The sequence below is a fragment of the Rhizophagus irregularis genome, chromosome 11 (genome assembly GCF_026210795.1).
Source record: "Rhizophagus irregularis chromosome 11, complete sequence".
Taxonomy (NCBI): domain Eukaryota; kingdom Fungi; phylum Glomeromycota; class Glomeromycetes; order Glomerales; family Glomeraceae; genus Rhizophagus; species Rhizophagus irregularis.
Window position 1 is genome coordinate 4,594,509 of NC_089439.1, and position 21,476 is coordinate 4,615,984.

At 30.7% G+C, this 21,476-nt stretch overlaps 5 protein-coding genes across 5 annotated transcripts; 3 read left to right on the forward strand and 2 right to left on the reverse strand.

Moving 5' to 3' along the window:
- Nucleotides 1-418: 418 nt before the first annotated feature.
- On the reverse strand, nt 419-1,991 carry OCT59_003476 (uncharacterized protein; the record flags this gene model as incomplete). Its single annotated transcript, XM_066145638.1, has 4 exons — nt 419-501; nt 586-1,017; nt 1,414-1,468; nt 1,548-1,991. 4 exons carry the CDS (start codon nt 1,989-1,991, stop codon nt 419-421), a joined length of 1,014 nt encoding a protein of 337 aa, XP_065996338.1.
- Nucleotides 1,992-5,227: 3,236 nt separating this feature from the next.
- Nucleotides 5,228-8,189, forward strand: OCT59_003477 (uncharacterized protein; the record flags this gene model as incomplete). The annotated part of the gene is made up of 9 exons (XM_066145639.1): nt 5,228-5,522; nt 5,599-5,625; nt 5,722-5,795; nt 5,950-6,502; nt 6,580-7,362; nt 7,437-7,547; nt 7,617-7,711; nt 7,794-7,971; nt 8,047-8,189. The coding sequence occupies 9 exons, from the start codon at nt 5,228-5,230 to the stop codon at nt 8,187-8,189; spliced, it is 2,259 nt and encodes a 752-aa protein (XP_065996339.1).
- A 1,181-nt stretch (nt 8,190-9,370) lies between these two features.
- On the reverse strand, nt 9,371-9,825 carry OCT59_003478 (uncharacterized protein; the record flags this gene model as incomplete). Its single annotated transcript, XM_066145640.1, has 4 exons — nt 9,371-9,450; nt 9,541-9,566; nt 9,636-9,733; nt 9,805-9,825. 4 exons carry the CDS (start codon nt 9,823-9,825, stop codon nt 9,371-9,373), a joined length of 225 nt encoding a protein of 74 aa, XP_065996340.1.
- Nucleotides 9,826-14,815: 4,990 nt separating this feature from the next.
- Nucleotides 14,816-15,688, forward strand: OCT59_003479 (uncharacterized protein; the record flags this gene model as incomplete). Its single annotated transcript, XM_066145641.1, has 7 exons — nt 14,816-14,923; nt 15,000-15,037; nt 15,117-15,132; nt 15,219-15,250; nt 15,446-15,480; nt 15,554-15,579; nt 15,644-15,688. The coding sequence occupies 7 exons, from the start codon at nt 14,816-14,818 to the stop codon at nt 15,686-15,688; spliced, it is 300 nt and encodes a 99-aa protein (XP_065996341.1).
- Nucleotides 15,689-16,232: 544 nt separating this feature from the next.
- On the forward strand, nt 16,233-18,356 carry OCT59_003480 (uncharacterized protein; the record flags this gene model as incomplete). Its single annotated transcript, XM_025330515.2, has 1 exon — nt 16,233-18,356. One exon carries the CDS (start codon nt 16,233-16,235, stop codon nt 18,354-18,356), a length of 2,124 nt encoding a protein of 707 aa, XP_025174845.2.
- Between the last annotated feature and the right edge of the window lie 3,120 nt (nt 18,357-21,476).

The window sequence follows — 21,476 nt, forward strand, 5'->3', positions numbered from 1 at the left end:
ATCTATGACTGAGCCGGCCGGCAATTGAGAATGCAGCTATTAGCACCTGCACGCATTTGTATCCGAACTAAAAGTTGTGTTGAATGAATGTAATTATATACTATTTACTGTTAATTAAATATTTCAGTAACTAAATTTTGGAGATTTACACTTGATATATTACTGTATGTACCAATAAAATTTAACGAACGTAACAATAGGTCTATTAGAACTAATTAATGTACCTTGAGATTAATTATTAGCATATACCATGGAAACTTGAAATAGTATCCTGTTTATCATATTACAATAGTCAAATTAAATATTTACCTGCACGTTTTAACCCTAAGTATTTAATGCTCATGCTGTCTTTTAATCTCTTATTATACTTCAACTATATATTGTATTTTATACTTTCAATACTAATATATATATATAACTATCCAGTCAATATAATGTTCATTTTTGAATCATCCAACCTGGCCACTAGTTCATTTAATTCATTTAATTGTAAATCTGAAACTACATAAATATAAATGTAAAAATTAATAACTAAGAACGGATATAAAATAATAATTCAGCTACGATAAAACTTAAATATCTTACATATTGAATTTTCAATTTGAGTTCCTGAAGAGTTTTTTGGCTCACAATAAAGACTATTATATTTCATCGGTCGACTAATATAAATCGCTTTAGGATGAAGTATTGTTTCAGTAGAAGAAAGTTCACTTTCATCTTTATCTTTAACTGTCTCAATAAATTCTTTAGACATTGCTACATCTTTACAAACTGATTTTCTCTTAGAATGTAAAACTTTTTCGTGATCACTATGGAATCGCCAGTTTCTAATCACTTTGAGGATCTCTTTTGACGAAGGTCTTTCGTCCGGATTTGCACTAAGACATCGATTTACTAAATCAGTATAACATTTTGGTGTTCCTTTAGCTACTGTTGGTCTCAAACCATCGCATATTGCTAACGCAAGATTTTCATCATGTGGTATCTTTCCGTGAGGTGGCTTTCCAGTTGATACTTCTATCATAATAATACCAAAACTATAAATATCACTTTTAAAACTATATGGTTTTCCATTTAATATTTCAGGTGCTACATAAGGAAGAACTCCGCATATAGATGTAAAATTAGAAGAATCTGAATTATTAAATAATTGTGCGAGTCCTAAATCAGTAATTTTTGTTTCAATTCGTCCGTTATAATAGAACTGAAGTACATTTCCACTATGTAAATCCTTATGGATATAATTTCTATCATGAATAAATTCAAGTTCCACTATTATATTAACCAAGATATCTAATTTATCCTTCCATTTTAAAGTAGAATAATTTTGTTTAAGATAATCTCTTAAATTTCCATAATTTGCATATTCTAAAACCATCATAAATTCTTTTGTATCCGGATCTTTTGTTATACCATAAAGTTGCGTAATATGAAAATTAGCATAATTACATTTATCATGTATTCTTATCTAAATAAAAAAAAATCGTTCATTATAATAAATTAAAATTATTTGATAATTAATTAGAATAATAATAATAATACATTACTTCATTGATAAAAGCTCTAATATCTGGATTTTTAAGTTTTTTAAATGCAACTTCAATAGAACCAGCACGAGCCTTTTTTTTATCATATTTTGGTGGACCTTCCAACCACGTAGCAGAATAAATTTTTGAAAACCCTCCTTCTCCAATAGGTTTAATATTATTAAACTTATCATAAGGTATCCACTCTAAATTATCATAACAATGTAATGTTTGTTTTTGACTTTCAAGAATAAAGTTATCCATTTCCTCATTCCCAGTTGATTTTCCTTCTCTTATAAATCGGCCAGGGTCACATTTATTACACCATGCATATCCGGTATTTGGTCTTTTACAATCAGGACATACGCCACAATTTATTATATGTTCTCTCAAATTTCTCGATAAAATAACTTTTAGCTTATCCTTCGTTTTAAGAAATTTGAGAAAATTAGTTAACCCATACATAACAAAATGGTCAAAGAAATGAATTTTTTTTAAACGAAATTAAAAACTTTAGGAAAAATACAGTTCACCCTTCCTATAGCGAATCTTATATTCCATATAAAAATTATAATTTGTACTGAAAAATAAAAATTCTTATAATTTAAAAAGTTCATTTTTTAGCTTTAAAAAAAAATCTTAACCTTATTACGTACTTTTCATATGATCACCACATGGTTACAATGGTTACATCATCTGAATGAGGTCATTTGACAATTTTGTGGCACATCTGAAATGTGTGTCAGGTTGACGGCGCAGTGTGGCGCAGCGATTTTTCCAAAAAAAAAATTAAATTGCAATTTTTTTTATTTAAAATAAAACCTTTAAATTACTGCAATAGATGTATTTTCGTCCGCTCTGTAAATTTACTTAGAGTATATACGGGCGGTTTAGAAGGCCATTTTCGAGTTATTTAATAAAAACCATTTTTTTGACAAATCCAATTTTGGAAATGATCGGCAAAGACGATAAAATCAGTTGTTATATACTAAAGTCAAAATCTACGTCCAAAACCTCCTTCCGTTTATAAGTGAATTTTGTAAAACAGATGAAAATACATCTAATGTGTAAATTTGAAAGCATTACATTAAAAAGAAAATCTTCAACTTAGATTTTTTTGAATTACTGCGCCACACTGCGCCGTCAACCTGACACACATTTCAGACGTGCAATTTTGTGTCATGTCATTTAAAATATTGGTCAAATTTAGGTAGGCCAGAATTATGGATAAAAACAAATTAAGAAAAATTGATGTTCACTTTTAATGTTGTAATACTTATTTTATTAATAAAAATTAAAAATGTAAATTAAAAAAGTCAATTATTTTAATGTTGTATTACTAGTTGGTGCGGCAGTCCCAGGTTTAAGCAAGCTCCATATGTACCAATTCTGGTATGACTACGTAAAAGCGGTTTATGATGAAAAGGCTTTCCTTTGTTATATTTGTTATATGGACACTGATTCGTTCGTAGAAACTGAGAATATTTATGATGATATGATAAAAAATGCAGACCTCTTTGATTTTAATAATTATTCATGGTGACACCTGAGGTGAGGTGACAAATAGGAATCAGAACAAGTCGCTGAGATAAATATAAACAACGCACATGATCAGTGACAGGTAAATATCACACCTTTCCGAGGGTGGTGTGATAAAATCATCCCTGATGAATTTTTCACATATACCTTCAGTATTTTTTCGCAAATAAATTTTTTTTACTCTTGTCCTCACGTACGTCAGTTTCCACCAATAAAATTTCACAAAAATTACTATAAAAGCCGTTATATCTATCACGTTCTCTGTCTCGTTAAAGGAAATACAACTGCGAACGCTTTTGCCGTAGATATTGATAGGGAAAAGTTGGTTAGCCACCTCAAGGAGGCTACAAAAGAGAGTCAAAAGCCGTCTTTCGATAGCGTTCCCAACCAAAGACATTAAAGTTATGGAATGCGAAGATCACCTTGACGATCAGTTGAAGAATCTCAAACTCAATGAGACAATGACGATAAACAAAAAAAAATTGACAGTGAAATTAAAGTACGTGACACAAATTTAATAAAAGATTGATTGCGGAGATGAACAAAATTAATTCGCATTATACTGCGGAGATCGCATTGATCAGAATTTTTGTCGCAGAGGCGCAGGGAATTCTCGATCGGATTAATAACACTGAGCAATCTCTATGAAGGAAAAAGACGGTGTGAAGAAGTGCGGATAATTAATCAAAATGAGACGGAATCAATTACTTCATCCGTCAACTCTTCGTCCATTTGGACTTGTTTTAAACGCATTACCGATGGAATTATGACCGAAAAAAATTTAACTTTAGTTGAAGTACAGTATATAATAGGATAGCAAATGAAATAAGTGATTACGGTACGGGAAAGATTTGTATGCAAACCGTAAAAAATTTTTATCATAAGAATAATTCTCATTAGATAAGATTAGTGTGTGGGAATGAGTAGAGGAAAGGAACTGCTATTCTCGCTTAGCGAGAAGTCTAGAGGCCGGCAGTAGTATGAATTTCTCTTCATACTTTTATTCCTCCCTTTAAACGTCTACTACTCATTTTCATTTTTTATTAGTTATCCAATTACTTGAAAAAATAAATAAAACTTTCTTTACGCACGCGATTTTTTTTTATTTAAATACTAATATAAAAATATCATCACGAAAGATACTTAGAGGTCTATTAACTGACGCAAACGCTTTTCAATAAATTCCAATGTTATGGTTAAATATTTTTTCCACGAATTCCACGAATTCCAACATTCTGAATTCTCATAATTAATCAATAAAGTAAAAAATCCAATTAGATTATTAAACACGTTTTTTTAGAACATTAGCGAATATGAAAAATTCCCTGATTCTTAGAATACGTAGAATTCTGTGAATTTAAGATTTTTTTTTTTTTGAAGGTATAGTTATATAGAGAAACATGAGCAATTCGTTATTAACATCTTTCACTCATACTGTGCAGCTAAACTTAACTAGCTTCTACATTCTATTATATTATATGACGACATTCCACAACTCGGAAATATCCGCTATCAATAGACAAGGCGAGTAGTATTCATTTTGAAGTGGAAGGTAGTCAATTATACAAAGAAAAAGAATCTTCAACGACTGAAAACAATAGAAAATACGAACCTATAGCTAGGTGGAACTGATATTACACTTTATCTGTTTTGTTATTGCAAGTAGTAATTTTTAAGTCGTACGAGTGTGACTTCTCAGTTTCTTTTTTTAGGTCAGTTTCATTTTCACGTAGAAAATAGTATGAAAATCTTACGTCACGAAGAGTTACTGCGCTTTATCTGTGTAAGTAAAATAAAACCACTGATTAGTCAAATTGTATGACCACCTCGTAAGGTAAGACGATGGCTTATTATTGTTTTGGAAAAATTCTTGGTTATTTACTAACTATAACCTGTTCACTCCAGTTGATGAGTTTAACTTAATATAACAATTAAATTTTGACTATAAGCTACCAAAAGTTTATCAAGAGTCTATAGTCACGATGTATTCAGAAAGGTATATAAGAGATATATATACGTTCTATTTTCTAAAAAATACTTTCTATTAAAAATACTTTCTCTCGAATATTTTTATCATTACAGAAATATAATCGAAATGGTTGAATCGTACAATTGTTTACGTCTAGATAATGATTATGTTTTCCAGGTGGAAGTTTGCAAAAATGAAAACGACGAAATTTTTCGAAATTATTGATAAAAAAATTTCACTTGAAGAAATAGAAGTTGGACAGCTTGCAAGGCTTATCTCTCACGTAGGAAAGTTTAGAGATTCTGACGTACTGAATCTTTGGAAAGTTGATGTCGATGATAGTAAGCTTAACTCTAATTCTACTGAAGAGGATATTAAAAACCTTGGAGGTGAGATTATGAAAAGCAAATTTATAAAATATTTTCAAGATGGATATAAACCTAAGGAGGAAGAAAACATCAACATCGTTGCTGTCATTGCAACTACCGGTAAGATAATTTTTACCACTCGAAGAAGAACGAAATATCAATTTTGATCTGACATCATTTTTTTCTCACGCTAAAGCAGGTCCTTCACGAGGCATCATGCAAGGTACTGTATTTCTCGTTAAATAACTTTGAGTATCTATTGGTTTGGAACAATGTCAAAAAACTTTCTAACAAATCCCTTACATATTATTGATTCTAGGACCTGACTGGCACGATGCTTCTTCTATCTACGAGTGGATACAACAATTCACACTGAACCGTGGTAATAGTCGAGTATGTCTTACTAGCTTTATCTTTTCAATTATGTGTTTTTTAGCTCCTCTGGCTAAAATCATATTGACTTTATCAGCTCGTCAAAACCTATGGTATAAACTTTGAACTTTATCAATGAGAAGACACAATCGAAACCCTATGGAACCTGATCAAGAAACGATATCCAAATCGTAATTATAAAGACAAAGGTCATCATTCAATCCCCGTCTTAGCCGGTGGACCTGGAACTGGAAAGAGCAGATTTCTTGATGAAATCAAAAGATTGCTTAGGCGTTGCATCAATAAATCTGATGAGAAAATCCGTAATGGTTTTGCAAACATGGTCGTATTAAACACCACTTATGGGAATGGATCCCCTGCTAATAGTTTTGATATAAGAATTATTAGTAACAGGTCAACAGAAATAATTAACGGCCAGAAATCTCTTGCGTTGCGTATTCTATTTGAGTACTTCCGACCGCAATACGAAATTAGCGAACTCACTTTTTCGCAATTTAACACACTATGTAATAAGTTAAAAGCTGTTGACTTTACTCTAGACACTGCTCTCCGAGTTATATACGCTGATTTTATTAAACAAAGGAAGCAAGAAACAAGTTCTTGTCCTCCACTAGTCCTGGTCCTTGGAATCGATGAGTTCAACAATTTGCACGATTTACAAAAAAATGCCTGTAAAGAACTTATAAAAACTATTGGAGGAGTTATGTGTAATTCACCTGCAAACATTTTTTCATTCCCATCCTAGCTGGAACGATTGAAGGGGCCATAACTGATTATATTTCAGGTTCTAAGCACGAACCAATTCTCCTCCCACTACGCTTACTTAATAATGATGATGCAATTAGCATTGGTAAGAGGATGAATCTGTTTGATGATGATTATGTCTGTCGGCATCCATATTTTCGAATCAGCATTAGTGATGTTGGAGGACATGTAAGAACATTGGAGTATTACTACAGTAATTTTGCGAAACAAAAAGATGACAAGATGAAACTAGGGACAGAAACAGGAGAGACAGGTCTTTATGATGTGAATATTGGAAAAGTCATGGAATACGTCAAACATAAGATTGTAAATAAATATCAAATTAATAGATATACAAGTTATTTGTCAGTACCTCTCGCAAAGGCCATATTGGGCCTTCCGGTTGGTAAATTGGATGCTGTTAAAAAAGAGAATGTGAAAGACCACGAAGGAAAACTTCAAACCTATGAGGAACTTGTTTCAATGGGACTTATTAACCTGGTTCCGGCAGGGACACTCTACCTTATTCGTTTACCTTACCTATGGGTATGTGCAATCGCTGAATATTCCACTGACCCTGATTTGTCGAATTGGAAATCCATGTTACAATATGATGATCCGATTAATTGGCAGAATTTTGAGGATTTTAATGCCAAATTCTTGGCATTGCACCTCGGTCTTTTTCGTTTACTAGGATATGAGAAAATTAATTTGAAGAAATTTTTAAAGGGTGCAGATTTCTCGCATAGTTTTCCGGATGTTGAAGTTGCCTTACCTGAAACTAGAAATATCAAATTGTACAAATTATTACATCGATATCCAGGTATTAAGTTTTGCTGATTTTCGTATAACATAAAAAGTCACATCAAATTCAAACCCAAATCTAATATAATTTAGTCGCTAAAACTTACAAGAATCAAGAAGCGAAATATGTAAACTTGACAAAAATGAGAAATGGTTATATCGACCTTGATTTACTGCAAAATGATGATATCAAGAAATACACTGGTTGTGTCTTTCTTAATGCTGCTGGAGCACCTTGAGATGTCTTTGGGCTTCTTAAATGTGGAACTTCAGAGTCTGAAATTTGTTGCGTAGCTCAGCAATTGAAACTAACTACTACTTCAAATGTTATCATCGATCAAAAGTTATTTGAAAATGAGTATAAAAAGGTAACAACATTGCTTTCTATATTAAGTACACATACGAATCGTCAAAATTGTTAGGCTAACAAATATCTTTCTTATGCAAAAGGTTATTAAAAATATGAAGGAAGTTGACACGAAAAATTGGGTTTTGTTATTCTTAACAAACGCAGACCAGAAAGACAACCTCTCTGTAAGTGATAGTCCGAATAGCGCATTAGTATCCATAGAAAAAATACAAGAATTTTATGGATATACATATGCAAGTCGAGCACAATTTGCGTCTGGTATGTTTGCAAAATTCAGAATTCCTTTTCTTTTATCATAATATCTGAAACTGCACTCTCTATTCTTTTACTTAGCAAACGATAAAATATACTTTAATTCAGCACCTGTTGAATCACTCAAACTTATTGGATTTAGCGATAACGAGAACGTTAATATACGTATTGAACGCAAAAAACGCCCCTTCACTAGTCTAAATGATATAAAAAAAAAGGCTTGACATTGAAGAAGATAAATTTAAGAAGTTAAAGCTTGATAGAGTTGAATTTAATTAAATAATCTCGAAAATCATCTATATTTAACAGTATTCCCTTTTCTGATGTACTGTAATTTAGAGAAAATTAAACTTATATGAATAATGACTGCAATACCGGTTTAAATTTTCTGAAACTTAATTATTGCTAATATAAAATTGAAGCTGACTCTAGCTAAATTAATTTAATAAAAAATAACGGAGTAGCAGACGTTTAAAGGAAGAAACATCTCGAGCCTTTTCAAGTAATAAACAAATGTATTTGTTACACTCTATTGTTGTTTAATGAAAAAAATTAGAAATTTAATAGTTTCTATTTCTTAAAACAAAACGTTAATAAATTCATAATTATGTAGTATGCATTTTGCACTTTCGAAACTCTTAAAAAGTAGTATTTATTTGTTACAGCATGTGATGGTAGTAGTTGATGTCTAAGAGAATCCTGTCCAGAATCTCGAAACTCGAAAAAAATAAAATGCACTGTTTCTTACTTGGCACAAAATCCCATGAGGCCATGATACTCCTGGTAAGTTACTATCAATATATCACTCTAATTCATTGTTTCAGCGTATCACAGACATTGTTTTGGTTTCACTAAGCCAGTAACAAATACTAGTGTCCATCATTTAAATCATTTATGACAGAAACATATGTGAAACAATCAGAGACAACCAACGAGTCCACAATTAATGCCTTGAGATAATATACGTACTGCCCAATTGCTGTTTGTTCTTTGTACTAAAAATACACTTCCAAAAAAATGGATATAATCCGAAAATGATAATATTTTTAAAAATGGGTTCTGAGCGTATTCATTGAATACCAAAAGTTATGGCTGGCATACAGTATTCTATTATATGTATAGCGGAATCTTTGTAATATTATCTATTACTTTTAGAGGGATTTCTTTTGAATTTTTACGTATCCTTTCATGTTATGGGTAAGTGTAACTTATTTTATTAAAAATACATCTTTTTCTCCAGGAAAATTAAAATAAATTATATTAAATATTTAAAAATTAAATAAACTATATATAGTGTATTTATGAAAAGTAATTATAACGAAAAATGCGAAAGTTTCGAGAGGAGAACAATACGAATGATGAATAAGTTTCTTTCGTTTCGGCTCTTCAGCTCTAGTCCTTCATTCTAGTCTACTTTTCTTGAAAGTTTTCTTCTCAATAAACTTTTGACTTTATAGGTTCTATCGTCCATTTGAACATGATATACTGATCAATAAAATAGACATTAAAATTAGTATATAATAATTTTCGCAAAAAAAAAATACGTACATACTGTACATAAAAAAATTTACTTACATTGTGGATTAAGAAAAGTCTCCCAACTAAATTAATTAATTTATTATTAAAAAGGAATTAATTTATTATTTAAAAGGAGGTAGTTTTTTACTTACTGATAAGAAATTTGTTCTGGTGTAAATCGCGACATTTCATTACTAATATAATTAGGATGTCCCCGCATCTTCATATGATATCTGATACGCTTATTACTCTGCAAGAAAAAAAATTATTTCGTTAATAATGAAGTATTTCTTTCTAAAAATAACGATAATGACAACATACTTCATCATCAAATAATGGCATTTTATTAACAATATATAGTTACTGTACACAAGGAAATAACATGCAATCTTTAGAAAATTGATTGAAATAAAAAAAAAAGCAAATTTTTTTTTTAAAAAAAAAATGAAAAAAAAAATGGGAAAAAATGAGGAAACATGGTATAAATAAATAAACATTTATATCCGAATTTAGTTAATTTAATTTAATTTAATTTATTTGTTTCAAGATAATTTCAAGTTCTGAATATGCCATTTTTGTTAAACATACAAAGAAATTTTTACAATTTAAAATTCTAAATTTTATTTCGATCATCCTAATGACGTTTTTCATTTTTGGCAATAATATCAAAGCAATAAGGTTAATAAGAGGATCAGAGGGCCCCGAAGGTAAGGTGGAAAAATTTTACAGGTTAGATATTGATTTGCGTACAATTTTAGCCATAGTCAGATTATTAAAATGCGTGTTTTTAACAGGCTTTTTTTTTTAAATAGGGGGATCAATTGATTTATTAGGAACAAAAAGCAATATTATTATGATTACTTTGGCCAGAAGGATGAAATTGAAAAATGATAATATTTTTTTATATATTCATTGTATGAAATATTTTAATATGTACATTTTTACGTATAAAATTTTACAAAGTTCAAATTACTATAACAGATAATATTTAATTTATTATGGGCGATCAATAAAACAAATAAAACAATGGAACAATGGGCAAATGGGCAAATGGGCAAATAACATCATGATCAGATTAATTTGTGCATTATGATTTTCTCAAGTAAGGAGGCAATTTGCGTACTAAACTTATATTAATAAAAAATTTGAAAGTCACCTTACATCCGTCAATATTTCACACTCGTCAGGTCCGCTTAGAATAAAGCCAAATCATGTAGATCGCTTCCATTTGTGGATAATACTGACCAGCATTACATAGTGCCGGCCCTGAAGAAATGCGTAGAGCTTATAGTAAATGTGTGCTGATCTCCTTGACCTATATATGGGTCATCATTCAATCAATCATTCATTACATTTTGAAAATATGTCCATCCATTATATGATGATCATCTTTAAAAAATAATTAAAAAAATGATTCCAAATTTGGAAATTTATGAAAGACAATAATTTTAAGATCAATTGCGTAACAAACATTTACTCTTAGCTTTATTAAGTGAAATACGAGTGTGAGAACAATGTTCTCATTTTATTGAAAAGACGACCCCCTTTTTTTTACCAATCATTAATTGAGAATACTGGCAAATGCTCCTTTTTTTTTGATTGGTTATAAATTAATGCATATTGTAATCATATAACGTAATATAAAAAAAAATTATAATTAATTTGGCGGTGATTGGTACTATCATTTTAAAATGATTTGAAAAGTCTTCGCTTCCATTTAAAATCCTTGCGTTCAAATGTTAATCGATCCAAATGATCCAAATCCAATATCATTGATTTTATTTTATTGTAAAAAAAAAATAAGGATTTTGTATCACAAATAATACATATAAGAGTAAAGAACGTATTATCAGGGTTCGTAATATTAATACATCTAAGATTAAAATGCTTGCAATAAAAGTTTTCAAAATTAAAATCCAAGTATTAGTATAATCTGACATTTTAATATCTTAAAAAGTAATTTTACATTTCATGATTGGCTGGATTAGTGTGTTAATGTTTCGGTTCGGTCTGAATATAAAGTTGAACTGTAGCGTACTGAATCGACTTGAACACACCGTGCAAGTCAAACCAAAACCAAACCTAATCGGACCTACAAATCAATAATAACTTATTATTAGATATTACATTGTTATTTTGTTATTAATTTTATTTATTATTAAATGCATTATTATTATAACGTGCGTGAAAATTCCTAATCAATAATACCTACAATCCTGAGTCCAACAATTTTTTTTTTACATCTAAATCTCTGTTAAGAGCAAAAGTTGATTCATATTGGACAGAGATCTTCCAAACTTCAAGATTATATTTAATCTTAAGTGGAGTATTCACTCTTATAACTAAATCTAGAGTATCACGCAACAAGCAATATAATATAGAGATTACGGTACTTTTACTTACCGTAAAATTTGTATCCGATAATTTTCCTCCGAGTTGTCGGGTTGAATTTTGATGGTGAATCATCCACAGTAATAAGCATATAAAAATTAACTGCATTTACTGTACAGTCAAACTCTGATATATGTCGGGGCTCGGGATCCATATCATGAAAATCTTTGAAAAATATCATCATATCAAAATTATAACAACAGTTATATATTCTTTCATATATAGTAGTGGGAAGGTAAATTTTTATCATTATACAGTATTGAGTTTTTAAAATAGATCGGTATCATCGGGAATTTTTTTTAGGGGATAAATATCAATAATTATCACTTAAATCGATGATCAACGAATTACGATTATCTGTGGTTAAATGCAGACAATTTATAATCATCAATAATAATCTCAAAGTTAAATAAGTTAAATGCAGACAATTTGCAATATTGATAATTACCGTAATTAATTATCATGTTAATTAACGATATTGATAATAATCATAATTAATTATCATGATAATTGTTGATAATTAATCATGATAGTTATTTTTTTATACATAATTTTATAATACAATTATTGCTAAATATTAATATAAAATTAAGGAAATTCGTGCAAACTATCCTGCTTATTTACTTTTAACAATAATTATAATTACCAATAGGATCATGCAGATTTTCATAGACTGATATTTTTATTAGGCATAGCAATAACACATGATTGATATAATAAAGTGGAGTAAAAAAATATGATGTAAATAAATATTTTGTAGGAAAAGTTTTAAAAATAGCATAAAAATGAAATTTATAGAAAGTTAAATAAAACTTATTTATGATGTTATTAATTAATGCATGATTAAAAACGTCAGAACGATAACACACTTATTGGATGTGGGGCTGTGACCGAACCGATATAGCTACTCCCCCATCCAATAACTACTTATTATTGCAAACTATCATGATGATTAATTATGATAATTATCAATATCGTAAATTGTCTGCATTTAACCACATATAATTGATTTATTTAGTGATAAAATGTGATAAATTTCAATAAAATTATAATTATTTAAAAAATCCTGATATTTTCAAAAAAAAAAATTAAAATATGATAAGATCTTAGACTAGAATTGAACTAGCCAAAGCATAGATATGCTCTCCACCAGGATAGATTTAAAAAAAAATATCTGTTTGCTTAATCTTTTAAACACATAGGAGAAAGAAAAGAAACAGAAAAAGAAGAGAAACACCTTAAAGTATGGAAGAACCTAACTAGAGCTATGACCTCAAACACCAATCGGCAAACTCAGAGGGATGCTATGGCTGACCAGCCGGGAGACAGGGGCATATGCTATGGGTTTATCACGTTTCCAATAAACCAAGGTCGTCTACAGTCACATTATGTATATTATACTATACATATGGTCTAGAAGTTCAAACATCTTCATTACACTGGTGACCAGATGTAAAACCTAGACATCACCAGAGATAATGGGCGTTTTTACTAATAAAACTGCAAAACAAACTCCTTTTGTACGAGAGAGATACCTCGGTACGCGTGACGACCAGATGTAAAACCTAGACATCGTCAGGAATGTGGGCGTTTTTACTAATAAAACTGCAAAACAAACTCTTTTTGTACGAGAGAGATACCTCGGTATGCGTGACGCCGTGACGACCAGATGTAAAACCTGGACATTGTCAGGAATATGGGCATCAAGATCTTAGACTAGAATCGAACTAGCCAAAGCATAGACATGCTCTCCACCAGGATAAGATTTAAAAAAACAGAGATATTACCAAAAAAAGAACGAGAGAGATATAAAAAAAAACGAGGGATATATTATTTAAAAAAACGAGAGAGATATAAAAAAAGGGAGAGATATAAAAAAAATGAGTGAGGTATTATAAAAAAAAATGAGTGAGGTATTATTAAAAAAGAAACGAGAGAGATATTATAAAAAAAATGAGAGAGATATTATAAAAAAAAAACGAGGGAGATATTATGAGATATTATAAAAAAAAAAAGAGGGAGATATTATTAAAAAAATTAGAGAGATATTATAAAAAAAACGAGGGAGATATTATAAAAAAAACGAGAGATATAAAAAAAAATGAGGGAGATATTATAAAAAAAAACGAGGGATATATTATTAAAAAAAACGAGAGAGATATAAAAAAAGGGAGAGATATAAAAAAAATGAGTGAGGTATTATAAAAAAAAATGAGTGAGGTATTATTAAAAAAGAAACGAGAGAGATATTATAAAAAAAATGAGAGAGATATTATAAAAAAAAAACGAGGGAGATATTATGAGATATTATAAAAAAAAAAGAGGGAGATATTATTAAAAAAATTAGAGAGATATTATAAAAAAAACGAGGGAGATATTATGAGATATTACGAGAGAGGTATATTATGAAAAAAAAATTCCAAAATGTGGTTTATTTATAGAAAAAAATAATCAGTGGGTATACACAAAATTACGTAACTATTACAAAAAGTTATTCAAAATATGAGTAACTCAGAGATGTATCGCGATATCAGTTGCGACTCTGTGACATCATGACTAATATGACTAATAATTACTTAATAATTGATCAAAGATTTCTCAATAAGAGTAAAATCAGTACAGTCTAACCACAATATACCGATATTCGATATACTGATATACTATTAAAAACTTGATATAAGATAAAGTTTTATTTTCCCACTATATGTGAGGACATACTGTATAAATATCGGTATAACTTGTATAACTTTGATATATAAAAATTTCATATCCCGACATTCCGAGGTTTGGCTGTAGAACTTTATTCCAACCAATAATCGAAGTGTGTTAGAAATTAGTAAGTTATTTAACTGAAAGTTAACCGCTTCTATTTTTTTTTTGCACTTCGTATAATTTTACAATTTAATCAAGTAAAAATTATGAACTCCAGCCAATTTTTCGAATGGGAGCAAATTCTCCTAGTCTATGGCCAACCATTCTAAAATATCGTACGAATTACTGCACGTTTCTTATCTCTTTTTGTAAGAAAGGGATACGTATACGTCGAATGGTACGTTGCATAACTTATTTTTTCTATTTTTTTTATAAGAAACGTTATTCTAACGTTTCTCTTCTTTTTTTTGTAGATTCAAGTGGGGTACTTCGAAACGGTGAATTTCGAATGGTTAGTTTCGTGTTGCGAAACTAATTTTTTTCTATTTTTTTTTTTATAAGAAACGTTATTTTAACATTTCTCTTTGAAGTGATAAATCTCGAATGGTAAGTTTCGCGTTGCGAAACTTTTTATTATTATTTTTTTTTTATAAGAAACGTTTTTAATATTTCGTTTATTATTTTTTTTGTAGGTATCGATTATAAGCGTTAGAGTTTTAAACGGGTAAGTTTCGTTACGAAACACCTTTTTTTTTTGTTTTTTAAATGAAACGTTTACTTACGTTTCTTTTTTTTTATAATTTTTTTGTAGGTCCCAGAGGGTTCGATCAGGGGGCACTTGAGTAGAAACGGTAAGTTTCTTTGCGAAATTTACCGTTTCTTTTTTTTTCTTTTTTTTAATATAAACGTTATTTTGTAGGCTCCATGATTTTAGGGTTTGGGTACTAAAGATGAGTAAGTTTCATTGTGAAACTTACGTTTTTTATTTAAAACGTTATTTAACGTTTTTTTATTTTTTTTTTTGTAGGCTTCGGATGTTTGAGTTCGGAAGATGTAATAACTTAAACTAATTTTCTTTTATTTCATTAGGAATTGTTTACTTTCTCTTAATTTGTAGGATTCTGGAGTTTCGGAAATGGAAAAACATCTTTGGAGTAATTAATTTTAGTATAGATTTAAATAATGTATTTATTAATTATTATTAAATAAAACAACCAATTAATCCAACAATATTTAACAAATGAATAATTTAACGTTATCTAACAATGAAGTAACATAATTACATAGCACACTATTTAACAATAAATAATTTAACGATTTTTTGACTATTAAGATAATTATAATTATTGTCAATTTAATCTAATTTATCCACATTGACGAGTCCGATATATATCACGTGACATTTTCATCGATAATATATCCCCACATCTACTACAGTATACACCCTATAAAAGGACGATCGTTAAATACCAAATATTCACAGAAGAAATTTTCACCATAAAAATACATTTCTCTATAGACAAGTGTCATTTTTTCTTAAAATTTTGGTCTCTACGCACTCCTCGGAACATTCTCATATGAGTTTTGCTATAGGAAAAAAATTTTCAAATAAATTCCTTAAAAATTTGGAAAAAAACTATCGTCCTATTTCTAACGACGAGGATATATATCTCACCTACTCGTCTTCCAACAAAAACAAATTCAATATGACTTCTAGTCAACCTGCAGCGCCTTCTCAAACTGCTAACAACACTTCAACAGATACAACTATGGAAGAAGCAATGACTTCTTCTCCCACTCATGCTCTTTCGCACAACGAAATTGAACTTACATCACGTGACTCACATGAACAAGATGTTCACACACAAACACCAATCACTGACAAATTGACTAATATGGATGTAGATCCCATAGATGCTAACCCGGATAAAGGAAAATCACCGGAAACACAATCAGCCACACAAACAAACACCCCTAATCCGTTACATATTACGGTGCTAACAGATATATTTACACATACACCACAAGTTTCAAACAAAGTCCACAAAGGATTTATCCCTAGAGATAGTTTTCAGTCAAAACTTTCTAACAACGATATTATCAATCTAATCAAAACGTCATTCATTAAAGATAGTAATGCTTTCAGATTTGACGTCAACACAACGTCCACTTATAGATACTTTACCATCCATTTCAGAACACGTGACTCGCTCGACCAATACATAGCAAATAGTCCTGACAGCCTCAAAAACATAAAAATTTACGAACTCACCAATGAGGCTATTAATACGTTAATAGAACAAAAATTCTCCAACCTAGACCAGGCTGTTATAAAAATTATGGATATACCATATAATTATGATACCTCCATGCTTATTAAGCATCTCGCTGCAAAAACAGGCAGCAATATCATAGAACACAAAGAAATTAAAAAACCTCCAAGAAAAATTCCTAACCGCAATAACCGCGGTCGTCCTATTTTCATAAAACCAGCTTATAAGCAACTTATTGTCCAATTTGACAAACAAGCAGCATATGATTATTTCATGAAAGAAAACTATTGGAGCCTCGAAATAGAAAATTTCGTAGTAAGGATCTTACCTGGTAACACTGAAGACCCTGAATATAAAATACGCACCAGTAATTATTTTAAGATCACCGGACTTCCCCTTAACACCACAGCCAAGGACATAGAACCTCTTATCAAACACGTCTACGGACGAACTTGTACATTTACACAAACTACCAAATATTCAACCATGAAAAATGCTTATATTTACGTCTCACCTAACAATTATCCAGTGGACGCGTCCAATGGAGCCTCCTCACTTTTCGAAGGATACAACCTCCACGTTCTACCAGGACACCTTTCACTAAAAACATGTAATATTTGTGGTTCACCACTTCATGAGACAATTAACTGTGACGACAAAAACTTCGATACAGATCATAATAATCGGAAAATCTTCAAAAAACGATTTATTAAACGTAACGAAGAAAAAATTACAATCAACGATAACCACAGAACCCGGTTTAATCACGTCATCACTTTAAACGCAAACAAAAGATCTCCCTCAATGTCACACGACCCGAAAACCAACCATACACCACCGCATAACTACAATAACAAAAAATACCAACAAGCAGGTAGCTCATTATATCCAAGACAAACCAAACAACCAACCAATAACCATTACAATTACGACAAAAGTAACAAGGATTTCAAACATGATAATTCCTATATTGCCCCCCACCTAGACAATCCCCAAAGGTCAGACACCAATCGTTATGAACAACGAATTACACAATTGGAACGCCAAGTTGAATCCCTCTTAAATAGTGTTAAAACACTCCAAGAAGGAAAATCTAAAGTCGATAATACTATCGCCGATATCCATCACAATCATAATTTAATGAGTTCTTCACTCAATGACATCACAATCAGACTTGACAAATACGACACAATTCTACAACAGCTCTCGACTAATATTAGTCTACTTAGTCAAGAAAAGATTACACAACATAGAGAACGTAATGCCAAACCACCAAAACGACCGGCACCATACGAGCAAACTTCGTATAAGGCAACTAAAAATAGATATAACCTAAGAGGCAATAAACAGGGAAACATATCAGCGGAAGACAGCGAACAACATCATTTGGCAACTGATGACGATACCGATGCCCCTGACGACGCCGCGATGTCAGACGGTGCCGTCTTCGAAGGAATCATTGACGAAGTGTCAAATGCTTCATCATCTGAGCCTAAATTTTCAGTTAAATCCTACAATCCCCTCAACCTCCTCCCGCAGTTTAATGCGACACGTTAATATACGTGTTTACCATTAAATCAAATATATCCCCCTTTTATTTTGGACATACTTTTTGGATTTTCCCATTTTGATTTTAACGGTTTATTATTCTTTTTTATACACATTGTTTCTTTTTATATACTTTTTTTTATGGAATACACCAATTTACAACCCCCGGCTGACCTCGAAAATCAGCCTTCAGAACCAGTTCTACAATATTCTTATAACAAATATAATAAAAACACAAAAACACAAAAAAATCATAAAAATCCCCAAAACCACAAAAATAATAATCAATACCTCCATACCCCAGATAATAATGATATACCAACAATGAGTTCACGAAATTATATTCGCGAACCTCGTAATGATGAAGACGAAAATATGTTAAACCACATTGAACACAATTTATTTGATGACCAGGATACAAGAGGGTCAACGTCGTCTACCTCTCAAACACACGACGCCCCCATATCAACATCTTCTCAATTGCGAACACAATTTATTGATTACTATAAATTTGGTACAATCAATATCCAAGGAGGATTCAATAATAAATTGAATGATATTCTCCACTTTTTTACACTTCATAACTATGATATTTTAATTTTAACCGAAACAGGTCTTCACCAACATATTAATATAGATAGAGAACATAATAAAACAACATACTCCACGTTTCCACTCCCAACACTGAATGATGATAATACCATTCATAATATTCATCTTTATACAGATGACAAAGGCAACACCAAAGGCAGTGGCGTCTCTATGATAATCACAGATCAATTACAAAAACACATTATCAGAACCAACACTTTTTATGGCCGTATTTTAACGGTCGATCTATGTTTTAAAGGCAACCATTATATCAAATTTATATGTTGTTATTTACCTGCTAATGCTGTTGATGACAAAGATTTAATTATCAAATGTTACAAAGAAATTGAAAACATTTTGATCAAGGCTAAACACGATCATTTTGAATGTATAGTTTTAGGCGACTTTAATATTAGTTTCGACAAATTTAAAAAAGCCAATCACTATCCTATTTGGAGACGTGAAATCAAAACAATTTTAAAAAATTTTGACCTTAAAGATTTACTTAAATCCTTTCACGATCACCCGAGCCCGACTCATACTACCAAGAGAAATGAAGGTCCAGATATACAGTCTCGTATAGATTATATTTTTACCTCACCTCATATCTTTCACCATAGCTTTTATGCTTATACTCACCAAATTTCAGCAGATTTTTTTACTACAGACCATCAGGCTCTTAGTTGTTATTTGACGCAGGATTATTTTAAAAAAAAATTCAATAGCTCTAGGAAAAGCCTAGAAAAATCACCTACGTACAAACCTAACACAGACCCGAAAATTCATTTTAAATACCATTTAATGACCACCGAATCTTGGTCTAATTATAAAGTTACCAATGGTATTATTTATCGACAACACATTAACAAATTAATTTTACCAAATACAACACCAGAACAACAAATAGAATTATATTGGTCAAATATCAAAGATATTATTATACAAACAAAAGAGAAATGTATCCCTTATTCCTCATATAAAAAATATACGAAACAGGAGCGACCGTTATCATTACGACAAAATAATAACAAGATACTTTTACTTCGTATGATTTTACGAAAATTTTCTAATATCAAACTTAATAGAGTACAAGGTGATATGGATAAATGGAAAGATTATTGGAACACCTGGAATAATTCGCGTAAACAAATTTTTGTTATCGACGTCCATTTTAACGCCAAACGTACTATTTGGCTACCGTATACTTTGACGCCGGATAATATATCCAATGTCAAAAAAGATTTACAAAGTCTTCTACGTATATCTATTGTTTTGCATAAACAAGAAGAAGATTCATGGACTCTAAAAAATATTAACAAATACGTTAATGACAGGAATAATAATTTAATTCATAACCAAAAAAGAATGATTAATAGTATCCTTAATCGAAAACCTCAAAAGATAACATTAGATCGTTTACATTATTACGATCATGAAACCAATCAATTTCAATTTACTAACAATCCTCATATTATAGCAGAACAATCAAATTTACATTTTCAACGGTTAGGAAAAGACCTTAATGATATTAATAACGTCAAAGAATATATGACAATTCAAGACCTCCCGTTATATTGGAGATCAACTTACGAACCCATCAACAATCGTGATTACAAACATATGACTTCGTTAGAGGACGAATTCTCAATCGAAGAATTATCCCAAGTCATCTCATCACTCCCAAACAACAAAGCCGCAGGCATTTCCGGCATCACATACGAAGACATTAAACATACACACCAAGACTTTAGAGAATATATTAACAAATTTTTCAATTATATATTGCAGGTCCAAATTTACCCACGGGACTGGTTACATGCTTTCCTTTTCCCCATACCCAAACCTAAGGCTTGGGACTGCAAAATTGAAAATACTAGACCTATAGTCTTATTGGAAACATTTAGAAAATTATTCGTTAAAATTTTGACACAAAGAATTAATATCAAACTTACAACGTACAACCTGATTAATGAAAATAATCGGGCCGGCCTAACGGGACAATCAACGTTACAACCGCTACAAGTTATTCAACATATAATTGAATCTGCTTACAAAGATAAGAAACCATTATGGATTGGTTTACAAGACCTCAGCAAGGCTTACGATAGAGTTAATAAATCTCTACTACGACTAGCATTACAACGCCTCCATTTTCCCGATACGATTACCACTCTTTTAATTTCTTTATTTAGTAATCGGAAAAATAATGTTATTTTACCCTTTGGCTTATCCGCCGATTTTGATGTACTTCAGGGCATTGACCAAGGAGAAGTCATCAGTCCGCTATTATGGATTATTTATTATGATCCCATGTTTACACATCTTTCACAATTAACCAATAACCTTCATATTACCAGCGTCAACAAAATTACTAATATTTACCAACCTGATTCCGACCTTCAGATTAATTACTCAGCATCTGTGGTGGGTTATCTTGATGATACCAGCTGGTTTGCATCTTCCAAATCGCAGTTGGAATCCAATCTCCAAATTGCGAATTCTTTCTATGACATGGCAAATATTACCATTAACCATGAC